This window comes from Trifolium pratense, linkage group LG4, assembly GCF_020283565.1.
Source record: "Trifolium pratense cultivar HEN17-A07 linkage group LG4, ARS_RC_1.1, whole genome shotgun sequence".
Lineage (NCBI taxonomy): Eukaryota > Viridiplantae > Streptophyta > Magnoliopsida > Fabales > Fabaceae > Trifolium > Trifolium pratense.
This window is the reverse complement of record NC_060062.1, coordinates 37,339,629-37,363,804: the sequence shown is the minus strand read 5'-3', so window position 1 is coordinate 37,363,804 and position 24,176 is coordinate 37,339,629. Positions and strand designations below refer to the sequence as shown.

Genomic DNA, 24,176 nt, shown 5'->3' with positions numbered 1-24,176 from the left:
GGTTCTTGAGAGGATCGCGAATCGAATCACAAACCTTTTCTTGCCAAAACAACTATTGCTTTTGACAAATGAGTCATTTCTCTAATGGAGGCAGACACATCATAGGGCTATCTCGTTCTTCTGATAACTTATTATCGCTACTCTTGCGGAAAATGCACACTGGACGTGCACATGAAACATTCTGCTGCATTAGTCTCTAACCATCAGATACCTCAACCATGAGAAGCAAGGTCTGAGGAACAACAAGTAACCATTTCTTGGCTTTTAAGCTAGAAGCATCATGCATAAAATTAAAAATTATATTTTTCAAATTTAGAAATTAGAATTGATGGGAAAAAATATGATTATCTTTCAGCTAGCTTCTCGAGTGGCTGGTTGGTTTGAAACAAGGCATTGCGAACAATTTATGCAATAAACATGAGAAACAGTTTTTTGCTTTTTTGAAAGGCTAAAATAAAATTAAACTTGTTTTTTTAATCGGCAAATTAAAAAATCTCACTCTCTCGGGACAAAATGTACCCGAGAGAAGACAATAAGGAGTACAAATTATGCACTAGCAAGCAAACCAGAAAACAAGGCACCTGCTACACAACACAGACAGGGCCTAAAACTAAAACAATTAAAACTAAACAACTAGAGGACACCCATACAACCTGCATACCTATTAAACTCATGATAACACTACAAAAGCTAAACCAAACAAATACAAGACCTATGCGCACACCTAAAGACTAAACCAAATAAACACATCAGTACCTAGATTTTCAAAATGATACTCCCTCCGGAAGATAAAAATGACCAGATACATTAATAATTGAATGAACCAAAATAGTAAAAATTTGCTTATTTACATAATTGAATGAACCAAAAGAGTAAAAATTTGCTTATTTACGAGACTGGAGGAGGGAGTACACTTTAGTAGCAGCAGAAAATGAAGAAAAACCACGGCAGGGGAATTGACACATCCACAGGTCTCCTTCTAAACCAACAGTCCACCCAAACCAAAAAGAGTTTGAACAGACCTTCTAAACCAACAGTCCACCCAAACCAAAAACAGTTTGAACAGGACCATAGACAGCCATGAATTGATTCACCGTATCTCCCTCAAAGCCTTGCACAGGTCACCAGACCATATAATTCCAAACCTTTGCTTTCTCGACTACTTGATCGACAGAATCCAGTTTATTATTAAATATCCGATCATTCCTTGACTTCCAAGTAGTCCACAAAATATTACAAGAGTTGTCAATTGGAAGCAGCCCCACTCATGCAAATAGCTAACTTGATAGCACATATGAGAAACAGTTGAAGCTATCATGATTTTGTTAAGGACTTGAATATTATTTTCTCTATAGAATCATAGCTTTTTTATAGAAAAACATGCATTTTCATATGGTAATATGGCAAAGATGAAAAACAGCTCCACTTTAAAAGCATTGAGCAGTAACACATAATATCAATAAAGTTGCCACAACTTGAACATAAACATGTTACAAAGTAATCTAATATTCAATAACCAAATATGTCAAATATGTTGCACAATCACCACTTAACAAGCAAAACTAGAAAGTCATTAACTAGTGCAAGAGGGTAAAATCTGTGCATTCTCAAAAGAAACTTGAAACTCAAATATTACCAAGTCTTATAGCCACTGAAAAACAAACTTAACACTACATTTTTAACAAATTATACAAAAAAAATCAGCCGCACAGCGGGGATGCTGAGATTGGTCTTGAGATTGTTTAACTCCTAAAAGATCATCACACTTCAACATTGTTACTGTGCCGCACAAGGTGCTCCTTGGTTATTAGGTAAACCATTCAACCTGCAAATTCAAACAACAAAACATCAATTAATCATAAGGCACATTCCGAAGGAAAAAACTCAAGTTCAGCATCCAAACAAACAAATACATGTCTTATGTCAGAACCTTAATACAATCACCAAAAAATGCGTTATGCATTCCCCGTCAATACATAATATTAACACAAACTTTGTTTTACAGTTTTACCCAGATACTAGCTTTTGTGCGCTAATACTCCAAACTGCTCTAATGAAAACATGAATTATCTCGAACAGATTAATTGATGAGCAACTTTTCTATGAAAGAAGTATCTAAAATGATACTTATTAAGTCAGCAGAAATTGAACAAAAAGCAAAAAGATTCATATGGGCAATTTGAGAACTTCAAACATTATGGACAGACATGGGAAATATGTAAGCTAAAAGCAAAATAGTTATGTTCTGTTTGCAGGATAGTTACAAAATCAAGACACTTATACAACAAAGGATGCAAAAGAAACACAGAATAATATTACAAAATGAGATATTGTAGAATATAGATACTTACTGAGCAGCGGCAGCGGCGATCCGTGCTCTCTTATTAGCCTTGTAATTGTTCCTTTTGCGTTTTTTTGCACTTATAACATTATCAATAGGAAGTGCAGCATCAGGTTGCTGAAACTCATTTGTTGACTCGGTGGCTTCCGGGGTTGGTTCATGTGTTGGCATCTCAGGTTGTTGAATTGTGGAAACATTTGGGCGAGGCTCAGGACGTACAACTGCAATCTGATTCATATTATCAGTAGCCGAAGGAACAATAATGTCCTTGTCTCTGTCATCCAACACATGAACATGCTCATGGGACTGTGCAGTATCCTTTACGGGCAAGACATTCAAATGATCAGATAGTCGCTCTGGGCTCCTGGGTATGGCTGAACCAAAGAGTTCAGCTTTTGCCCTGATCGTCCGAATAAGGATCATTCCCGACTCCGAGTTTCCTGAATTGAATATTTGTTTAGTAAATAAACTGCATACATACCATTAAATCTAATAATCTATATAAAATTGCAGTAAAGGAATCAAAATGATACCAATGAATGAAAGAATGGCGGAACGAGCTGCTAAATTCTCGGCATCCCTTTTCCTTCCAGCTGCCTCTCCAACATAACTGGTACCGTTGAAATCCACAGTACATACAAAATATGGAATGACACTTTTGTACTCCACAGTATTGTATGTAGGTCGTGTCATATGCAGCTTTGCAGCATACTCATTAAGTGTTGCCTTGCAAAATGTAACACTCTGAAATATAATGCACATAACAAGTCTCATAAAGATTCTTAAAAAAAATAGTATTGAATGATAATAAAAGACCGTGTCAAATTGAAACAAACAATAAATTTAAATTAAGCTGTCATTCAGAAGAGTGTTATTTCACAAGCCGAAGATATTGATAACAGTGATGGAAACTCCAGTACCATGGGCAACAAAATTTAATGCTTATAATGATACTTCTTTTCAATAAAACTATAAACTCTTGGTGTTTATAGTTTGGAGGAGAAAATGGTAGCACCATAATGTCATGTTTTTGTAGTTGTTATTTTTTTTAATGCATCAAAATTTTATCAAAACGGGAGTCCAGGCACAAGAAGTACACAGGAGCTACCACCCATAATCAGAGTACAAAAGCCAAGAGGCTAAAGCAAAAAGGAAGAGCTAGAGAACTGCAACAACAAAACAGCCTCAGAACAAAAACCAAAGCCTACGGCATAACAGAACTGAAACCAGAGCCTACGACAGAACAGAAAAAACAAGGCACCGCAGGCCGATTACTGGGCTAAACACGGAATAGGTTCTGCTCTCCACTCATATAAAAGACAAGGTGAGGCTTTCAATCGACTCAACTACCACCTTCAGGACATAATGCTTTGATTTTTTGTAGTTGTTGTAGTCCACAGTGGTGGATTATTTGGTTACTATGACATTATGAAAATTATATTAGGACGGATTAATTAATTTGTGTACCGTATCTTCGGTTGTCTTGTAACACAACACAGTTGAAGAGAAAACATTTGTTGCATACCATGATTGTCAACATACATTGACTCAATATCAATAGAATACTCACGTAATGAACTAAAATTGATAATTAACAACGATATTGTAAAAAACAAACCTTGGCCACTAGAGAGTATCCTTCCGGTATAATCTTGTTTGTAAGTTGCTCCAACGCAATCCTGGATACTTCTTGATCCGCATCTTTTCGACGAAAGAAAGTTTGCTCTGTGGTGAAAACGAATCCATCCACAAGCACGCTGGATCTATACTTCGGTGCATGGCTTTCTCCCTCATTGCGCGAATGAAATTCCGGCTCTTTCATCTTTGACTTCAGAGCAAACTCTATCAAACTACTTTTAAATCTGTCTGCAAAAAAAAAAAAAAAAACAACATAACAAAATCATTTCAACATATAAGATATACCACTATAACAAAAAAAATAAAAATCCACAAAACCTTATAATAACATCATTATACCACATCAGTTACCACTATAACATATATATTCACAAAATCATAGCTTCTTGTTAAGAATAATGATAGTTAGTTAGAGTTTCGATTAGTGAGTTAGTTTGTTAATTAGGTGGTTAGTTAGTTAGTTAATCATCTCTACTAGCTCTATATAAGAGCATCACATGTAGTATTCATTTTACCATCTTCTATCAAGATGATTCCTTATGAATTTTACTCTCATTCAAGATCTCATAGCTTTTATCACTCAATTTCTCCTAATTCTCAAAATCTAAACACTACTACAAAATTGAAAGAAAAAAAACTAAAAAATTAAAAATTGCAATTTCTTCTCTTAAGTAGAAAAAACCCCCAAAAGGATTTTTCGTCATTTTAGCTTAAATAAATATAATAACAGCATTTTCAGATGAAAAACAAAAAAAAAAAAAATCAAAATTGACAAAAAAAAAAAAAAAAACAAAATTGAGGACTTACTATTAGTAATTAGAGTTTGGGAGGAGGAAGGTTGAGATAAAACTGAAGCTGTATTTGGTTGTGGAGCAGAAGATGAAGCCATTGATGAGAAGGGAAAATGTAGAAAGGTTCAGTTTCTAGGGTTTTATGCGGAGAGGATTGAAGAAGGTAAAGGGTCACTCACTCAATCGAACACCAACTCTAGTTCAGTTTGCAATGAATGAATATATTTTCACTTTGGAATTAAAGCTAAAGCACATTTCCATTTCTACCCTTGCACAAAAGCTACATGCCTACAGGCTACATGGACCACCAAAATGCATATCTAAGCTAAAAATGGAATAAAGTTTTTTATTTAAGTTTTTTGAGAAAAAAGAAAATTACCAAAAACAAGACTTTTCAGTTTCACATAAGTTACCAAAAACAAGACTTCCTTATGCACAACAACAATATCAAATAAAAGTTGTTGGGCATTTGTTTCAAAAAATAAATAAAAGTTGTTGGGCATACATAATTTTAAAAATTTAAACATAAAATAATTAATTAATGTTAGATGATGTGACTAAATTATTTAATATTTAAAGTTATTAAGTTTGGTCTAGTGGTGAAGGATTTGAGCTGTATGTTATAGGTTATGGGTTCGATCCCAGCTTATTATAAACCAAAAAAAATATTATTTAATATTTATTTTTTATCTTTTATGGATGTGTGTCTAAAAGGATTTTATTTGGGGTTGTGACCAACGATTTAAAGTTTATATCATATAAATCATCTATATTTTTTTTGAAAAAAATTATGGATGATTTAGATGATATAAATTATAAATATAACGATCAATCTTATAAAATTCGTATTCGTTATAATATGATTCGTTATTTGTGCAAGGTGAATGGGTTAGTTAAGTGTCTCACCATATAATTGGCCTTATAATGAAGTTGATAAAATAGTGATTTACATTAAAATCAGTATAATTAAAATGCATAAATAGTCCTCGTGAAATGTTTGATTCAAAAAAAAAAATAGTCCTTGTGAAAATAGCTTGGTTTGTTAGGAACATGACACTATATGTATCAATATTATGGTGATAAAAAAAATTAATTAAAATATAAATGTTAAAAAACAAGAAGAAGCAAGTAGAAAACAACTATTGATTGAGAAAAATGTCATAAGAATAGTACATTTGCATTTCACAAGAATGTGACTTGAGAGACAATGAGTTAAACTTCTCTGGTACCATATTAATCATCCTCATCACTCACAACACATCAATTTTCACATTTTGAAAACGTACAGAAGTAGTTGTTGAAAAATGTATTTGCAATTATAAATCTATTATACTTTAAATGTAGTACTAAACATTAACTTAACATGTGCTGGAATAGCTCAGTTGGTTAGAGCTTGTGGCTGTTAACCACAAGGTCGGAGGTTCAACCCCTCCTTCTAGCGTTTTTAATTATTTTTGTTTCTATTTTGGTTTTCTATCGTTTTCAGATTTTTCAAAATTAAAAATGAAAAAAGCGTGGACGGCAGGATTCGAACCTGCGCGGGCAGAGCCCACATGATTTCTAGTCATGCCCGATAACCACTCCGGCACGTCCACTTTGATGTCATTAAAGTATAATTAAGCGTAATTATTTGTGTAAATTGTTTTGCAATTCCATTTTCTACTATTAGTCCATATACAAATGGGAAAGTTTGAAAAATTAGTTTCATTTCTGAATATTTATTTACGTTAAATTTGACTTATGAAATATGTATTAGAGGTGGGCATTGCTTTGGTTCAAGCTCAAACCGCTTAACCGGACCTACTTGCGGGTGAAAAGTATAGTCAAAGAGGAAGTTACAACCAAACCAACAAATTGAGAGTACTATCTTGATTACCAATCAACCAAAAGAAACATCATAATATGGTGTTACACAACCAAATTGTACATGCAATGACTCACCAAACAAACAAATTGTGAACACTATCTTGAGTCCGCAAACAGAATAAGCCTACCTTGTATGGAACAATAACAATGTGGAAGTGTTATGGAATTCTTTTTTGTGTACAATCTCAATTCTCAAGACCATTCTTGTTTGATCTTTAGCTCAAGTACAGTTTGAGATACTAAAATGAAAAGGATCGAATGGTTGAAGCATCGGCTACCAATGTCAAACTCACAAATAAAAAATCGAAGATATTTGATACAAATGACATTCTTGTGATATATAGTTAAAGGTGAAAAAGAGCATGTTTTCTCTAGAAGAATGAATTTTGTTTATCTCGGGAATATTCTTTTTTTTTTAATTGGCAAAATTTTATTGAGCTAACTCCATAACAAGAAGTACAAGAGAAGCAAGAGCAAATTAAAGCTAACAGAAAAATAAAAGGACACCCAAAGGAAATCCTAACAAACCAAGACAAATTGTATGAGTGGTTAATTGATACACTTAGTTAACAACAAACGTATGATGAGATTAAAACTAAAAACCTCTTTGGCTTTTGACAATGCAAAGATCGATCACTTGAGGACAATGATTATCTTGTTGGTCATTAAAACATTTTTTTGTCATGTTTCTCACTATGGTGTGCTAGGGATCATTAGATGTGAACATTTTGTTATATTTTTTTTCTCAATTTATAATATCATGGGTGGAAAACTCCATATTTTCCTGTTTATCTATCGATTTCGTTAAGTTAAAAAAAATCACACGATTAATAAATCAACACTATTATATATAAAAATTGGATGGTTCATGATTCGTTTGAGTATTAACTATTAAGTATGATATCGTGAAATCAAAACATGAATCGTTGAATCTTCATTCAATGATTAGATCATCTCTTACAATAGTTGCATACCTATGGTGTCTATATCAAGGGACTTGTTCTGTAATAACATACATTGATAAATCCTCAAACCAAATTAACATGTAAAAATTGAAAGCAATCACAATAGAAAATCATACATCTATTAAAATATTTCTAACTTGACAAATATCCAAGAGTGTAACATTATGAAATTAATGAACATATCAATGTCATAATGTATATAGAAATCATACACAAACATAATGACCTTTTTTCTTAAAAAAATTCTAATGAAATTAACCAACAAAGGTAGGTCGAAGGTGTGAAAAAAACTTAAAAAATCTTGGCGACATCTTTGACTAGACCACGGTTGGCCTTTGCAAATTCCGTGAACTCCTCATACGAAATGAATCCGTCTCCATCAGTATCAATCTCCTCCATCATTCTTGTCACTTCATCTACAGTCACTGATCCAAGTGTTTTTAGTGCTTCGCCAAGCTCTGCCGAAGAGATTTGGCCATCGCCATTGGCATCAAAGCGCTTGAAAATACGCTCTCGGTCAGCTACATCTTGTGGATCCTCAGCCATTGTAATAAACTATGCTTTGTGTATGAAAAATTAACAATGAATTCCTTTTGGTTTTTGATGTTGCACTGAAATTGGAGATTGGTCAAAACTAGAGATAATAACTTGGTTTTTAAAGGGCGAGGCATGCTTTAATTAATGTAAGGACATCCTTTAGTATCGGGAGTTATCTTATTTGGCAATAATAAGACTCACAAAAATAGCATAGTTCACATCTGATTTACTAAATTATTTATGGTTTGAAAATTTTCTAATGTTTTTTTTTAGGAATTGGAATGAAGGTAACCGATCTTTTAAAAGTTGAAACTTGAAAGTATTTAGACCATTGGCTTAATTTGCAATATTTTCATCTTTGCAGTTAAAAAAAGAAAAAGAAAAAACTAAAGTTGCACAAATAGATACTCCAGTCTCTTGTTCTGTTAGCATAATTCAATTGGTAGAACATTGCATGTAATATGCAGGGTTAAAGTTTGAACTTTGGTACTCTCACTTAATCGTTTTAAAAAGTTAAATTTTAGCCACTAGGCTACTTGACAAACAAAAAAAACTTGAGTCTTTTAACTATTTGGTCATGGGTTCGATTTCTAATCGGTGCCTATAGAAAAAATATTCATTGAGATTAGTCTCTATAGTTGCGCATGAATTTTGCTTACCAAAAAATCATGCAACTCAAGTAAAAATCATAATCAACAAAATGAACATTGTTTAATCAAAACGGATGAGGAAGAAGAAAGAACTATTATGCCAATCTTAGTTGTCCTGTAAGTAAAACTCCAAATAGTAGCTGCAGAGATAATTTTATACTTCTCACTCTTTATCTTTATCTCTCGCCAATGCCACTAACTTTGATTTTCTTTTACTTTTTTCGCTTGTATTTCTTTCGGTGTTGTTAGTTCTCCTATACAAAAAGTGCTCTTTATGTTTTGCTAGGTTCAGTTCGTTGTGTTTTTGTCGGAGGCAGGAAATCGAGGTCTATGGTCAAGGTGTTATTCTTGCTTTGGTAATGGTTGTGTTGCAGGCGTCTCATTTGCTCAGGGATGATCCTTTGCTGTGTCCTGAAGTCAGCTGCAGCCTGCAGCAATGTGTTTGTGCTTTGTCGTCTTGGTTGTATCTCAAAATGCCATGTCCGGTTGTTTAGAGTCGGAAACTTTTTTCGTTTCAGGCGCATGAGAGTAGAGTTAGTGGCATTGGCGAGAGATCCTAAGGCGTCTCAAGTTAGTCTTGATTGCTGCAAAATTCTGTCATGGTCAGTATTTTGTTCGCTTGGAGCAGATAGTGTTGGTCCAGGTTTGTCGAATGTATTGACAATCGAGAAGCGTAGCTAATTTATTCAGTTGAAATTGATTTTCATCTTATTCTTTCATCATTGGTTGCTCTGGTGTCAATTTGTCTTTCTGGTTTTATCTTAATTTAGTTTGATATAGTGTTTTGGTTGTGGAGACTTAGAACCATTGCATTAGTTAGAGTTACGTATTTTACATTCTAAAATGAATTGTTCACTTTAGAGAAGCTATAGAAGAAATGTTGATTGGTTTGTTAAAGTTCGATATGCAACCACGCAGACTGAAAATGATATATTATTGAAGCATATATATAACCTGATGTTGGATAAAGAATGACTCCATTATTAGAACACTTGGTTCTTATTTACTGCATCAGCTCAATAAGTTCCTAAATTTCACCAAAGACAAAAAGGATCGGGATGTGAAATTACGAAACCGGTTTAAGAATGGCGTTCAGAACAGTTTCTTTTGTCGGCAATGCTGGTATTGCACCTCTCTCTGTCACAGTCAATGCGCCACATGCGTTGGCAAACTTGAGAGATTCTCTCAATTGTTCCTCTTTCTGCAAGTTTAACGACATAAGATAGAATGAGAGAGAATTCCGCATAAACTCCACATCAGATATTTCTATAAGCTACTGTGGGATGCTTGTGAAAGTAAGCTGAAAACAGCTTATGAAAATTCATAAGCTCTTTCAAGTACTTATACAATTGGTTATGTTATAAGCTAAGTTTATATGATTTCTTCTAAACAACCCTTTAGTGCAAGCATGAAACAGAAACGGAAGAAAAACTGCGAGTAAGTTGTTTTCTTAAACATGCAATATATACTAAATTGGCATCATCAACTATAGACTATGTTAGTTTCATTTCTTCCCTCTCTTACATTAGGGTGACAAGCTTAAAAGTGATTTATTAAGGTGCGCCAAATTGAGAAAAAAATTCTCTGATAACTCATACAGTAACTGATCTACACACGACAAATTGATCTACTCACCTGAATTAATGAAAGATCCATAGCTAATTGTGATAGTATTCCGGCCACAAAAGCATCACCAGCACCAGTGGTGTCCACTGCATCCACCTTCATTCCCTCCACTCTACCACTAAAATCCTGCAAAGAAATAGATAGGAGTGATGTTATTGATGGTGGATAGTAGTTCGTAGCTGCAATCTTGAAATTCTTCGTAGCAATATGGAAGATGGAAATAGTTGCCACCATGTGAGAAAGCTGTCATATGGTACTGCCATGGTTGGCATGATTTGACAACACTAGATTGGAAAGGTTTCAAATCATGGTTGTCGATAATACATATAGCAGCATAATTGTTATTAGAATTTAAAACTATTCATTTTTCAGGACATGTTTTTTCTAGTCATTTCGTTTGTAATAAAATTCTAAATGTAGTAAAAAAAATGCAGATTTATTAATAACAAAAGAGATTAACCACTATTTCTAATCTTCCTGAAATTAGTTACTTTTGCTTATAGTTGACTCGAAATGGAGTAGCATTTTTGGAAGGCGTACCTTGGTGTAATACCTGCAACCTTCTGCACCTTCAGTAACAAGGAGTAGCTTGAGGTTTGGATGGAAAAGTTTTCGAACAACAGCATCATCGTATGGATTTTCACCATTTGTAAGGAAAGAAATCTCTTCTTCACTTATCTGAAAAAAATAATTATCAGATCGGTTTTGTCAGTGATCGTATTATCACACTATTTTACATACCCTTGTAATTCATATTCTAAAAAAATGGAACGAAAGAATATATATTCTGCCTAATTGATAAGAGAAGAACCTTAATGATATCTGCAGTCTCCCATATACTAAGAATTCCTTCTCTAGCACTATCTGCAGAAGGCCATAGTGGAAGCCTCAGGTTAGGGTCATAAGACAGAAATACACCAGCATCTTTTGCTGCTTTTGCCGCAGCTATGTGTGCTGATTTGCATGGTTCTGTTATAAGACTTATCGAACCATAGTGAAAGATCTTGGCCTGTCAGAAATAAATAACAGAACAATATTACAACAATATTTAATGAATTAGGTATACGAGTTAAAGTTGAAAACGTTGAAAGAAGAACATAGACTCAGCAAAAGTTTTGAAGTTTTAATTTTTACCTTTCTGATAAAATCCAAGTCTAGTTCATCTTCTTGAAGCAGCATATCAGCACTGGGATTACGATAAAACATGAACTCTCGTTCGCCATCACTCCTCAGTGTAACAAATGCTAAGGCAGTTCGTGCACCAGGGTCAAAACGCATCCCTTGGTTGTTTACATTATTTTCCTTGAGTATATCAGCAAGCATATATCCAAATTCATCCTCACCGACCTGTTCATGTTGCATGAAGCGTTGAACACTTGTTGATATTTAGTTTGGAAGAGAACTTTATCTATGACTTCCAATTCATGAAAAATAAAATACAGTAATTCCAAACACCATAAATTACATAGTTATAGGTGCAGTTGAAAGTTAGTTGTAATCAAATAATTATGCACATATTTATGATTATATAACATGGAATATCAGGTAATTCTTGACAGTAGAGATTCTCACCAAATCAGCAGGTAACCGTGTAAAAACCAAGGGGCGAATTGTTAAATGCAGTTTTTTTTTTTGACAAAATTGTTAAATGCAGTTAAGCAATGATAAAGTTGATAAAATTTAGATGATTATTGAAGAAATTATACATTTATACACAACCAAATTTCAGATTCACAAACAAACATGTTTCTTTTATATCTTGCCGACCTCTAGAACGAAGTTCATGCCTGCATGTTCAGTCATAGGTATCTAAAGAGACTCTTTTCTAGGTTCACATGAATATTCACATATAAACTGCCGAAGGTGACAAAACTCATGGCTGCATACCAGTTCACGGGATTCTTTCAAAGAAGTGAGCAAGTGTGGGTGATCACTTGTAATGAGAGTGTCACCTGCGAGTAAGTGTTCAAAATTCCTTAGAATTTGTAGGGTGATACAAACTTTGGCTTGATTTTCAGGTTTCTACAAAAGTTATTACTATTAACCGTGTTTGAGATTGTGAACATTTTGAGGGAACATTTCCGTAGATATAAGCAAGAGGTGTCAAAACCACAAAACTGCATGTGTATTGTATTATTTTCATGAGATGAGGGGTCAACTTCATGTCAAGCAAAGTCAATATTGGTTTTAAGCCTAAGTTTCACATTAAGTACAATGTTTGTTTTCCTTCCCCTGTCATGACGTACTATAGAATGAGCCTTGAGAAGTATCTATAAAATACCTTTCCTATAAAAGCCGAAGAACCTCCTAACCGGGATATGCCTACAGCAACATTAGCAGGAGCACCCCCTGGAGCCTTTTTAAATGCAGGTGCATCAGCCAAAGAAAGGCCACTAACAGTTGGGACGAAATCAATGAGCATTTCTCCAAAACAAACCACTAGAGGTGATTCCTTTGTTTCGGGGCTCCCATTAGCAGGTATTGCCTTTGTCTTTCCTATAACAAAGAAATGTTGAGATGTAAAAAAAAGTTCACAACTTGACATCTCAATAAAAGAAGCAAGCAATAGAATCATTTCAATCAAAAGTTCAATTGCACACATCTCAAATTTCAAATTGATGATAAAACTGCATCCTCCCCTTAGTTGCAACAAATGGATCCCAAGATTATAAAACAAAAGTTGCAAACAAAAATACGAAAAGTAGCAGCTCATCTTTTGTTAGGAGTCCTACATTGGAGAGTCTCACCTAATAGGTCTGTCTTTTAGGTTGGGCTCTACCTTTGGGCTTATACTCTTAACGCCGTCGTTTTCATTGATAGAGTTGACTTCTTAGAGAGGGCTATCCACGAAGGATCTGACAGATGAAGGGTTCTGACCAGATAAAGCTAAGTATCACCTGGTGAAGTGTCATTGAGTGAAAGTCATGGAGGCCGTCGACTCTCGAACTGTGGTGCATTGTTAGGAGTGCCATATTGGAAACATACCTAAAAGTGAGGCTTATAATTAACGGGGTTCTCTCGCTTATGGCCTATTTGGGTTGATTTATTTGAGTTTACCTACCGGCATAAGCTCTTTTGAGACTGCTATAGTATTTAATTATGACATCCATAAGTTGCTTTTAACTTATGCCCATAATCTCTCCAGAATAGGCTTATATAAACAACTTATAATTACATGAAAATTGTTTGACTTTATTTCATCTTTTGTTACAAAAATATTTTATGCATAAGCACTCATATAATAAGCGCTTATTTTATAAGCAATTAATCAAGTGGTGTATCCAAACAAATAGGCTAGTCTTTGTAAAGTTGAGTTAGTCACAACCCAAAATTCTAAGATGATATCAAAGTCACCTCCAAGATCCATTGGGCCATCTGCTATTAGGATTCCGTTACAGGGCCACCCATCTTTTATTTCCACGCATCAAGTCCAATTGTCTTGGGCGTGTCAATGAGTCCCACATTGGTTGAAAGATGGTCTGAAGATATGTTTATATGTGGGGGCGATCCTCACCTTTACGGACCGGTTTTATAAGGTTGAATTAAACTCAATCCAAAACTCTAACATCTTTCTATCGCTTTTATTGTGCCAAATTATCAACATTCTTAAGCTTTAGATTTCAAAATGATAGAATACCAATTTCCCTCACTCAATTTCTTACAGTTTCTCCATATACATGCAAGTGATGCATGCAACAACTACAAGCTCATTTCTCTATATTTTAAAGAATATAATCAAAAGTTATGACTTAAGCTATGGATAATAACTCTAAGTCTTAATCCATTAGCAACAAAATACAGATTCAAAACAAAAACCAAAAATTGATAAAAACCCAGAATTGATGTACCTTTAACATTCAACCGAACATTAGGAGGAGAAAAAGGGGAAGAAAAAACAGAAGCTTTAACAATGGGTTGACTGAATTTGACTGTAGCTGGAGGGTTAGAAGCCAAAGTTGTGAAGCAGAAAGAACCACAGTGAAGAGCCATGGAACAAGGAAGATCAATACACAGTATAAAGATTCAGAACAGTGTTGAATGTTGATTGATTAAAGTGTGAGAATTGAATTGGGTTTTGAGTTGTGAATTACTGTTGCGGATGAAGCAAAAGGTTTTAGCAGAATGTGTTTGTTAAAATGGTGTTTATTGTGTTGTGTCTTTGCTTGTTTCTTTCTCTGCTATCAAACAAAGTAACAAAGGACAGCATTTGCTATGTTAAAAGCTAAACTAAAACTGAACTGAGTTTAACTGAAATGAAATGATATAACAATGATTAAAAAATACTAGTCCGGATTAGTCTCATACACATTTGTTTCTCACATTATTCCTTTTGGTTAATTTTTTACAAAAAAACGTTAGTTTTAGTTGACTGAATTGTGGATCTCAATAAGTATAAGTGGTTCATAAAAAACCTTATTAATTTTTAAAATTTTAACCATTGGAATTTTTTGTTATATTTGGAGTTAAAATTTAACAGAAATGACCAATATGGCAAACATAAATATCTTGGGTTAATAGCTCTTTACCCCCTACAATTTTAGTGATTTTTGTGATATCCCCTGCAATTGTTTTTTGCTTTTACCCCTGCAATTCCAAGATTTTTTGTTTTTAGACCCTCACAGCACATGTAAGCATCTGACTGGACATTTAGATGACATGGCTCGTCTATGTCAAACTATTTTATTTTAAATTTTTTTAATGCTAGTTGGATATTCCCTTTTTTATTAAAACAAAAAAAATATTAAATTTCCTTTAAAAAAAAAACTGTAATACAAAATAAAATTGATATCTTTCTCCTTGTTCCATAGAAACCCAGAACAACTTGCTCCTCTATCTATCAACATTCCTCCTTAAGTAAAAACCCAGAAAATGAAAATTTATTCTTCATCTAACAACATAAAACATTAAAACGACAACTACCAGGAGCAAAGATAGTTGCAGCAAGAGGAACAATTGAATCATTCTTTTGAAGCAAATCCAAAACACCTGATTTGCAAAACTAAAAATCATAAAACACATACATTAATCAAACCCTAAAACACCAAAAACAACACAAATCGAAATTAACGAACAGATTCTGATGAAGATCCGCCGTCGTCGTCGATTTTGTTTTCGCCGTCGTCACAGTTGATTTCGTGGTATGGGTTTGGGTTAGTGGTATCGCATACCACTACTGCTAAAAAAGCCTGCTTTCAAACTCTATGATGTAGCATCACTTGTTGCACTTGCTCCTTTGTCACTGCCCTTGTTTTGTTTCTTTCCATACTCACATCTCGGTTTGAAGAAAAAGATTTTGTTATTGGCTTACCAAGAAAGCTTCTTGTAGGGTTGACTACACTCTTCACATCGGTCTCTATTTTGACGGTGAAAGGAACATCACAAATCGAAATTAAACCTAGAAAATGGTGGTGGTGGTGCGAACCCTTGCAAGAAACAGAGAGAATGCGTGCGAGAGAGGAGAAAGATGGAATGATCTGGGTTTCTATGGAACAAGGAGAAAATGAATGTTTTAATTTTATTTTGTATATTTCAAAAAAAAAAATTTTGACAAAATTTCAATAATTTTTTTATTTGTTAAAAAAAGGAAATTTAATATTTTGTTTGTTTTGATGAAAAATGAAATATCCAGCTAGCATTAAAAAAAATTAAAAATAAAAAAATTTGACATGTAGGCAAGACATGTCATCTAAATGTCCAGTCAAATGCTTACATGTGCGGTGAGGGTCTAAAAACAAAAAATATTTGAATTGCAGGGGGTAAAAGCAAAAAAAAAATTGCAGGGAGTAAAGAGCTATTAACCCATATATCTTTAAGGGACCAATCCGGATCTTTTTTTCTTTAAGGGACCAATCCGGTCTTTTTTCCTTTAAGGGACCATTGTGAAACCTAAAATATTTCTTTAGTGCAAGAAACAACTATACAGTATAAATTTTTGAATTTTGTGGAAACCAACTCGGTATAGTGGTTTTAGTATCCAATAAGATTCATTTGCAATTAATTAGTTAGAATTTATCACGTAGCCTTTTCCTCATTTTATAGTGTGAAGTGTATTAAACAATTTTGTGATGTTAACTTGCTAATTTACATCATTGAATATATGTAGGTTTAAATTAATATATCCCAATATATCAAATTTTTTAAGCAAATGGAATGCAGAAGGATTTGCAACTTAACACTCTAAACAGATTAGGTTAAAAAAGAAAATTACAAAAGGATGGGGACATAAAGATTAACCCAATAAAAGCAATAAACAACGGTCCAAAAAGATACTGACTACAAAACTCAATCCGAAGCAAATTAGTACACACCATGTGGACAATCTAACGAATCCGCATGTGGGAGCGAAACGGAATTGCAAACAAAGAGGTGTGTAGGTTGAGGAGTATCACTAGCATTCTCTCTCTCAAATACTAGTACCAGCATACCTTTATTCTTACTATTTTATTTTACTTTATACTTCATTTTGTTTCACGTGCACTCCGAACAATCTGAACCAAAAAATGGCCTAGCGGGTGAGTTGCTGCGAGTTCTCAGGTCGTTAGTCACACATTTTCAGTTTTAGACGTGTGTTGGAAAGGGTGGGTTCGGTTTTCTAAAATTAACCCAGTGGTAACCGAACCCGCCCAAATTACATAAACCGTAAGGTTTTCTTTTATTCAATATATAAAACATGATGAAGTGACTGGACATATCTCGGGAAACACAATCTCAAAACTTGTTCCAGATTGTTTCTTTGAAAAGTGAAAACAGAAAATCACTAGTTTTCTATCTCTCAAATATTAGTACCAACATACATTTATTGTTGTTACTATTTTATTTTACTTTATACTTCATTTTGTTTCACTGGCACTGATGTTCTCTTCAAACCACACAATTGAGTTTTTTTTAGATAATTCCTCATTAGTTTGTGAAGAGAGGTACAAAAAAAATAAATTAATTTTCACTTCTCATTACTGGAAACGAAAGTTGCAAGAGACAAATATCTCTCCGCTAATACATATAATAATAACTGAGTTTTTATTCTAGCAACACAAACTCAATATTTCTTCTTCCTCTCATCCTTTTTTTTTCTTCATTATCATCACTATCATCTTCTTTTCTTTCTTTTTTCTCAAATCTCAATTTACTTTATTTGTATTTTTGTTGTTTAAATCTTTTTTCTCCTTCGGTTTATGTAAATAAAATTTCATTGGTTCACCGCACAAGTTTTATTTTACAAACGAGATGCAAAATAAATGCCATTAAAAAAAAATTATTCAGCACAATTTATTTTTTTTGCAAACGAGATGCAACCTCAAATCTCTCAACACTTTACCCGAAAATCTTTCCTTTTCCGGTGACAAAAGAGATTGCACGACGAAGAGATCGTCGAAGAGAAGGTCAGAGAAGTTCCGACGAAAAAGAATGTTGGGTCGACAAGGATTGGTCAGAGAGAAGAGATTAAACTATAAAGGGGAATGTAGAACCGGTTTCACTCTTCCGGTCGATGATGTAGGTCGCCGGAAACAATATCCAGTTGGTGATTATGTACAAACAGTGTATCGATCTGAGTTTCTACAAAACCATATCTAGTCGGTGATTATTTGTAAAAAGAACAAACCAATCACTGGGGAAGGGTAGAACCGCCGCGCCGGAGAGTGGTGACCGGAAAATGAAGAAATAAATAAATTGCTAGAGAAGGAATGGAATGCTTCATCTTTCTCGTTGCCGCTAGTATGAGAGAGAAAAAGTAGCAAGTAAATGGAAGGATAGATATTAGAGACAAACCTATATTAATTTTTAACCTTTTTATATTTTAATTTGAATTAATAAATTGATTTTTCTCCTAACTTTAAAACTTATTTTTTAGCATCATATTTTCTCTCATAATACAATGAAAAAATTAATTCACACCATTTAAGTAAATTTGTTGAGAGGAATAAAAAAAATTATCTTGAAAATCGTACATTAAACACTTTGAAATTATCTTGAGAATTGTATATTAAAAACACTTTGAAATTTTAGAAAATACCGAGTAATTTATTCTAAATATAATTTATTATTTATTTCTCTTTTTGCCTTCTTACAAGTGCCCTAAGCTAGAGAAAGTACTCCCTCCGTCCCAAACTATAAGTAAAAATAAGTCAAATAAACTTGATATATTTGATAAAAAATCAGACGAAATATATTCAATTTTGTTGATTAACTTTTGCTTATATTTTTGAACAGTGATGTAGTTAAAAATAAAAAAGAGACATGGAAACTTATTTTTATGATAATAAAAGGAAATTGATATTTTAAATTCTAAATTAGTTGGACGATACTATAAGCATGATATTGTTTTTTTTTTTAACACAATAAGTGCATGATATTGTTAAATGAGTCAGGATCCGTTGACACCAACTAGTTTGACACCAAATGTTACACCTCTCAATAACGTTTTAACCGATATAAATTTTATAAAATCCACCGTTGGATTGAAAGTTTACATCATATAGATCATTTGTGTAAAATTTCAGATAAATCCAAAATCATTTGATATGCTATTGAGACACATAAAGATTAACGGCATTTAAAAAAATACAAAAACCGTTAATTTTGATGTATCTCAATAACATATCAAATGATTTTGGATTTATTTGAAATTTTACATAAATGATCTATATGATGTAAACTTTCAATCCAACGGTGGATTTTATAAAATTTATATCGGTTAAAACGTTATTGAGAGGTGTAACATTTGGTGTCAAACTAGTTGGTGTCAACGGATCCTGACTCTTGTTAAATAAAGTAAAAGTATACCGCATCAAAAAAAAAAAGTAAAAGTATATATTATTTGTTTGTATTTTCTCCCACTTTTAAGGAATTCATCTAGTTTGTTTTGGTTTTTTACCCAAGTACTTTTGTTTTTAGTAGTAATTTCGTTTTCTATAGGACTTTTTTAGACTCTCTCACCTCCAATAATTTCGTTTTTAGTAGTAATTTAGATTTTAGAATTATTATTATAATAATCCCATAATTTATTATGATATACTCCCTCCGTCCCATTTTAAATATCTTATTTTTGACATTAATTTATCCCAAAATGAATGATCTATACAACTTTCAAAGCAATTTTTTCCAATTTTATCCTTTATGTGACCCCTGTTTATGTGTGGCATACTCAACCAATTTTAATCATTACTACTAGTAATGAAAAATATAAGGGCAATTTAGTAATTGTACAACTCTCTCTCCTTTTTTTATATATTTTTCTTAAAGTATGTGAAATAATCAAATAAATCACGGGAAGAGTATCTACTAATATTATTAGTTTTCAAGGTAGCCAGCAACAAGTGCAAGATGTTGTAGGGTAGGGCCTCCAATCTATGGGGCTCAAAATTTTAATTACATGATATTAGGTCTATTAAGAATAATAAAAATAAAGCAAAAAAATTCAATTCTCAATTAATTTGTTAAATAAAAAGTGTTTTAAAAACCGGACCGGACCGGTCGAACCGGGAACCGGAGCCTGTCCGGTCTGGTTCATATGTTGGATCGGCCATGTTATTGAACCGGCGAGAACCGGAAAAAACCGGGAAAACCGATGAACCGGCGGTTTCCCTGAACCGCCGGTTTGTTTACACGCGTTATTTTTTCCGCCCAAAACGACGTTGTTTTGTTTTTTTTTCCGAGAAAATATCGTTTTATTATTATTAATATTTTAAAAAAAATAGAAAACATAAAAGATGAAAGTAATGAAACGCATCGTTCAGATCAGAAGAAGCAAAATTAGAAAGTTGAACCATACAATCCTATAGTTCTTTGCATCTTGAACCCTCTGAAATTGTGTTTTTGCACACCCTGAACTCAATAGATCCCATATGAGAACAGACATGGACAAAAATGAAAGAGAAAAATGCAATAGAATCTGAATAAGAAAGAAGAAGAAATGTGCAAGATATATGAACAAAGAGAAGGGAATGGCGGCTACTGTACAAAACATATACAACCTTGCAGAGTTGGTAGTTATACTTGATATATTTAGGGTTTCAAACATAACTCATAGTTTGGGCCTTTACCTCATGACTTTAATGACCCAAATTTTACTTGAGTTTTTCTCGTATAATATTAATATTATGATACATTTGGCAGCTAGATATAAGTTTGCCTTCCCTTTTTTGCTTCAACATAAAAATGGATAAATTCTTAAGATTTGAATGATGAATGATTTGAACAATTTATTTATAAGCTTATAAAAATTAATAAATGCTAATAAATTATAATAATTGATAGTTTCTATATTGAATAGATAAATATCAATTATAATAAATATTAAATTTTAATGTTCTTAAAAAATCATGATTTTTTTATAGACTGGGACATGTGGTTCAACTCAATTTAATACCTATATAGTTTTATTATAGGGAATGGTTCATTCCACCGTTTTAATTCGGTTTAATCCGGTTTATCACGCGGTTCGACCCGTGACCCAGTGGTTCGACCAATGAACCAGTGACCCAGTGCCCTCATCGGTTCGATGACCGGTCCGGTTTTTAAAACACTGAATAAAAGATGATTTTTATTTAAATTTTAAATTTTATTGAAATCCACTTTTAATATTCGAACAGTATCATTTTATTTATTTTATATTCTAAAATGAATTACTTAATTATACTTTTTTTTTCTTCAAAAAAATAAAATAATTATACTCTCTTTAAAAAGCCGGATCCCTGTACCAAAAAAAAAAAAAAAGAAGCCGGATCCATCCAAATCATTATCAAAATCAATTCTCACTATTCCATTAGTTGATCCAAACAATATTAAGTCCATCAATTCCGGTTTAGGCCGGTTCGGTTAATTACAAACTTCTCGTGCACTTTTCATCACGTGGGATATCGACACGTGTCCTAGTCTTTTAGTATTAAAAACGAAACGTCACGTCGCTATTCCTTTCCTTACCGTACACTCAAGTGCACTTAATCAAACCCTCTAACGCAATTCTTTATTGTTGCAACTAACAATTCCTATAACTACGCATTGCACCAGAAAACGCGTGAAAATTAAACGGCGCAATATAAATACCCTCGTTCCACTTCACTTTTCTCTTGGGAAAAAGAAGTTACACAAAATCCAAACCTAAAACCCTATCGTCTCTCTCTCAGTGAAAGCAAAGCAACTACGCCATGGATGATGAAGCACGCAAGATCTTCAGCAAATTCGATACAAACGGCGACGGAAAAATCTCTTCATCGGAGTTAAAGGAGATGCTTCTCACGCTCGGAACCAGAACCAATTCCGATGAAGTGAAACACATGATGGATGCAATTGATCAGAACGGTGACGGTTACATTGATCTAAAGGAATTCGCCGATTTTCACTTCACCGATGCAGGAAAAGATAACTCCGATGAGCTTCTTGATACTTTTAATCTCTTCGATCTTGATAAAAACGGTCTCATCTCTGCTGATGAATTGCACGCTATGTTGAAGAAACTCGGTGAGAATTGCTCGCTCAGTGATTGCAAGAATATGATAAGTAATGTTGATGTTGACGGTGATGGATACGTGAACTTCGAGGAGTTCAAGAAGATGATGGCTCGCTGATTCGAATCAACGATTCCGTTATATGCAGTACGTTTTCTTTTTTTTCAAACTGTTAGGGTTTAGCGATTAAGAAGATAATTCTAGGTGATAATTTCACGAAAAGTAGTTAATATCTTATGTACATTCTATGATTTTTACTACGCTATGTTTGATTTTAGGATTTTAGCTAAGTGACTGAAGTAGAAGTTGATGATTAGTTGATGATTAAATGTTCATAATCTGATTCTGATCGATTATAGTTCTAAATTGCAGTTCAACTTTTAATTGATTTTTTAACAAATTCGAAACTCTAATATCAGTTGCATTTGTTACGAATCTCAATATCAATATTGGCAGTATAATCTGGAATAGTTGAATTAACAATTGCAATTTAGAACTATATGTTACTATGCAGTTGAATTTTTAGTTCAATTCAATGATATCTGCATTATTCGTTTTTAATGTGATTTTATTATTCTAATATAATGTTTTTATGTCGTGCAATTGCAATTCTGGAAAAATATAAGATAATTTATAATATGACTTGATAAAGTCTAATATATGAATAACCGTATATAGTCATAGCTTATATGAGATTCTTGGAATAACGCGTTTTGGACTTTTCTGGTTAATCGATTATTTATTTTTCGGCCTTTATTAATCGTATATTATTATAATGAATGATTGGTTGTGATGTGGTTGGTGTTTTGTTCGTGTTCACGTAAAAGTACACAAGGTGGATTGATCATGTACAACGGAAAACGCGTGAACGGTTATTGATCATCACGTTATGATGTGAAGGGAGTGGGGGGATAGTGGTGTAGTGCTGAGCTCAACGCGGAGTTTGAAACTGAGTTGTTTGCGATGGAAAGTCAAGAGAAAAAAAAGTAATTAATTAATTGCATATTGAGTCTTTTTTTATTGTTTTAACTACGGGTAACATGGAACTGATTTGAGGTCAAATTGTATTTAAAATTCATGGTGTTGTTAACCCCAGTTCTTAGGAGAAGGAAGCTGGTTAATTTGGAACTCGTGGTTTTTCAAACATCTTTGTTTTTTTTTTTCTTTCTTTCTTCTTTCTTCAAACCAAACATCTTGGTTTGTTTATGAAAAATTTATTAATCACCTTAATTTGAGGGTCTTACTAGCATATTCTTAGGTTCAAGAGTGGAAAATATATATTGAAAAACTAATATTTTAACTTTAAAAAAGCTGAATGCATATTTTTATGCAAATATTTCTATATCAAGAGGACAAATTAGCATTCTCTTTAACTTAATTATTTAGTTTTTGAGAAAATGTTGAGTGGTTACAAGAGTTTGGTCACACACAAAATTGAAGAAAGATATAGAAAGAAAAAAAAATTTGAAAATAATTAAATAAAATGACCAAATCTTATTTAAAAATACTTAAATAGTTTTTTTTTTGAACCAAACAAACTTACTGCATTTCATTAATTATCAAAAATTCAATACATGAAAGAATAATCTCAAATTTATGGAAACTAGTCCAAGAATTGGCCGCCCCAGCTAAAGTGTGAGCAACCGAATTCACTTGTCTCATAATAAACTTAACTTCAAAGTTCATACATGATAGCATAACAAGAATAATTTCATTAACGATTGAAAGAAACTATGAGTTGCCTCGCCGTTTGGTACGAATAGCATCAACTAACACTTGAGTGTCACTTTCAAATTGGATGCTTTCAAAACCTCTACTCTTAGCTTCATTCATAGCTTGCAGTAATGCCCATGCTTCACCCTCCTCTGTTGATAAAGTTAGTTGCTGCCACTGAGTAATTCCAGCCATAAACTCACCAGAATTATTACGAAAACAAGCACCCATCGCGGTCCTACCTGCACCGATAAAAAATGCTGCATCTACATTGCACTTTAGCCATCCTATACGAGGCTTTTCCCACCGATTGGTGCTGACAAGTGGAACATCATGATCATCGTTACCTCGCAACTTATGGACTGCAAACCACTCGTTCCAATGATCAAACGCAGCCCGACCAATTTGGATTGGACTTCTAACATTATCATTTCAAACTTTATCATTCCGGTTATGCCATATACTCCATAACAGCGTAGCCACTCTACCTATAGTGGTGTAATCTTCATTCCGACACAAGGCAAACACTCTATCTGCCACACTACCTTGCTGACAAGCTGCGGAACCCAAGACAGATGACAGTCCAGCGGCTTGCCAACTGGATT

At 33.4% G+C, this 24,176-nt stretch overlaps 4 protein-coding genes and 2 non-coding genes across 6 annotated transcripts; 2 read left to right on the top strand and 4 right to left on the bottom strand.

Moving 5' to 3' along the window:
- Positions 1-1,454: 1,454 nt before the first annotated feature.
- LOC123923699 (double-stranded RNA-binding protein 8-like) lies at positions 1,455-5,185 on the bottom strand. The gene is made up of 5 exons (XM_045976416.1): positions 4,787-5,185; positions 3,960-4,207; positions 2,875-3,085; positions 2,352-2,781; positions 1,455-1,825 (listed from the first exon to the last, which is right to left on the bottom strand). Exons 1-5 carry the CDS (start codon positions 4,866-4,868, stop codon positions 1,777-1,779), a joined length of 1,020 nt encoding a protein of 339 aa, XP_045832372.1. The 5' UTR covers positions 4,869-5,185; the 3' UTR covers positions 1,455-1,776.
- A 952-nt stretch (positions 5,186-6,137) lies between these two features.
- TRNAN-GUU lies at positions 6,138-6,211 on the top strand. Its single transcript has one exon. It is a non-coding gene; the product is annotated as a tRNA-Asn (tRNA).
- Positions 6,212-6,283: 72 nt separating this feature from the next.
- Positions 6,284-6,365, bottom strand: TRNAS-AGA. The gene has a single exon. It is a non-coding gene; the product is annotated as a tRNA-Ser (tRNA).
- Positions 6,366-7,663: 1,298 nt separating this feature from the next.
- On the bottom strand, positions 7,664-8,387 carry LOC123924312 (polcalcin Nic t 1). The gene has a single exon (XM_045977156.1). It carries the CDS (start codon positions 8,145-8,147, stop codon positions 7,893-7,895), a length of 255 nt encoding a protein of 84 aa, XP_045833112.1. The 5' UTR covers positions 8,148-8,387; the 3' UTR covers positions 7,664-7,892.
- A 1,318-nt stretch (positions 8,388-9,705) lies between these two features.
- On the bottom strand, positions 9,706-14,685 carry LOC123924311 (probable fructokinase-6, chloroplastic). Its single transcript, XM_045977155.1, has 7 exons — positions 14,263-14,685; positions 12,696-12,910; positions 11,549-11,761; positions 11,226-11,423; positions 10,955-11,092; positions 10,424-10,540; positions 9,706-9,989 (listed from the first exon to the last, which is right to left on the bottom strand). Exons 1-7 carry the CDS (start codon positions 14,402-14,404, stop codon positions 9,855-9,857), a joined length of 1,158 nt encoding a protein of 385 aa, XP_045833111.1. The 5' UTR covers positions 14,405-14,685; the 3' UTR covers positions 9,706-9,854.
- Positions 14,686-21,497: 6,812 nt separating this feature from the next.
- On the top strand, positions 21,498-22,373 carry LOC123923980 (calcium-binding protein CML24-like). Its single transcript, XM_045976735.1, has one exon. It carries the CDS (start codon positions 21,559-21,561, stop codon positions 21,976-21,978), a length of 420 nt encoding a protein of 139 aa, XP_045832691.1. The 5' UTR covers positions 21,498-21,558; the 3' UTR covers positions 21,979-22,373.
- Positions 22,374-24,176: the final 1,803 nt, after the last annotated feature.

Bases quoted from the DNA above. Each gene is read 5' to 3' on its own strand.
- LOC123923699 (XM_045976416.1), bottom strand. From the start codon at position 4,868: ATGGCTTCATCTTCTGCTCCACAACCAAATACAGCTTCAGTTTTATCT. The intron at 4,208-4,786 runs GTAAGTCCTCAA...TTTTTTTTGCAG, and splicing joins CCAAACTCTAATTACTAATA to ACAGATTTAAAAGTAGTTTG. The intron at 1,826-2,351 runs GTAAGTATCTAT...TTGAATTTGCAG, and splicing joins ATCGCCGCTGCCGCTGCTCA to GTTGAATGGTTTACCTAATA.
- LOC123924312 (XM_045977156.1), bottom strand. From the start codon at position 8,147: ATGGCTGAGGATCCACAAGATGTAGCTGACCGAGAGCGTATTTTCAAG.
- LOC123924311 (XM_045977155.1), bottom strand. From the start codon at position 14,404: ATGGCTCTTCACTGTGGTTCTTTCTGCTTCACAACTTTGGCTTCTAAC. The intron at 12,911-14,262 runs GTACATCAATTC...TCTTTGTTATAG, and splicing joins TGTTCGGTTGAATGTTAAAG to GAAAGACAAAGGCAATACCT. The intron at 9,990-10,423 runs GTGAGTAGATCA...TTAAACTTGCAG, and splicing joins TGGATCTTTCATTAATTCAG to AAAGAGGAACAATTGAGAGA.
- LOC123923980 (XM_045976735.1), top strand. From the start codon at position 21,559: ATGGATGATGAAGCACGCAAGATCTTCAGCAAATTCGATACAAACGGC.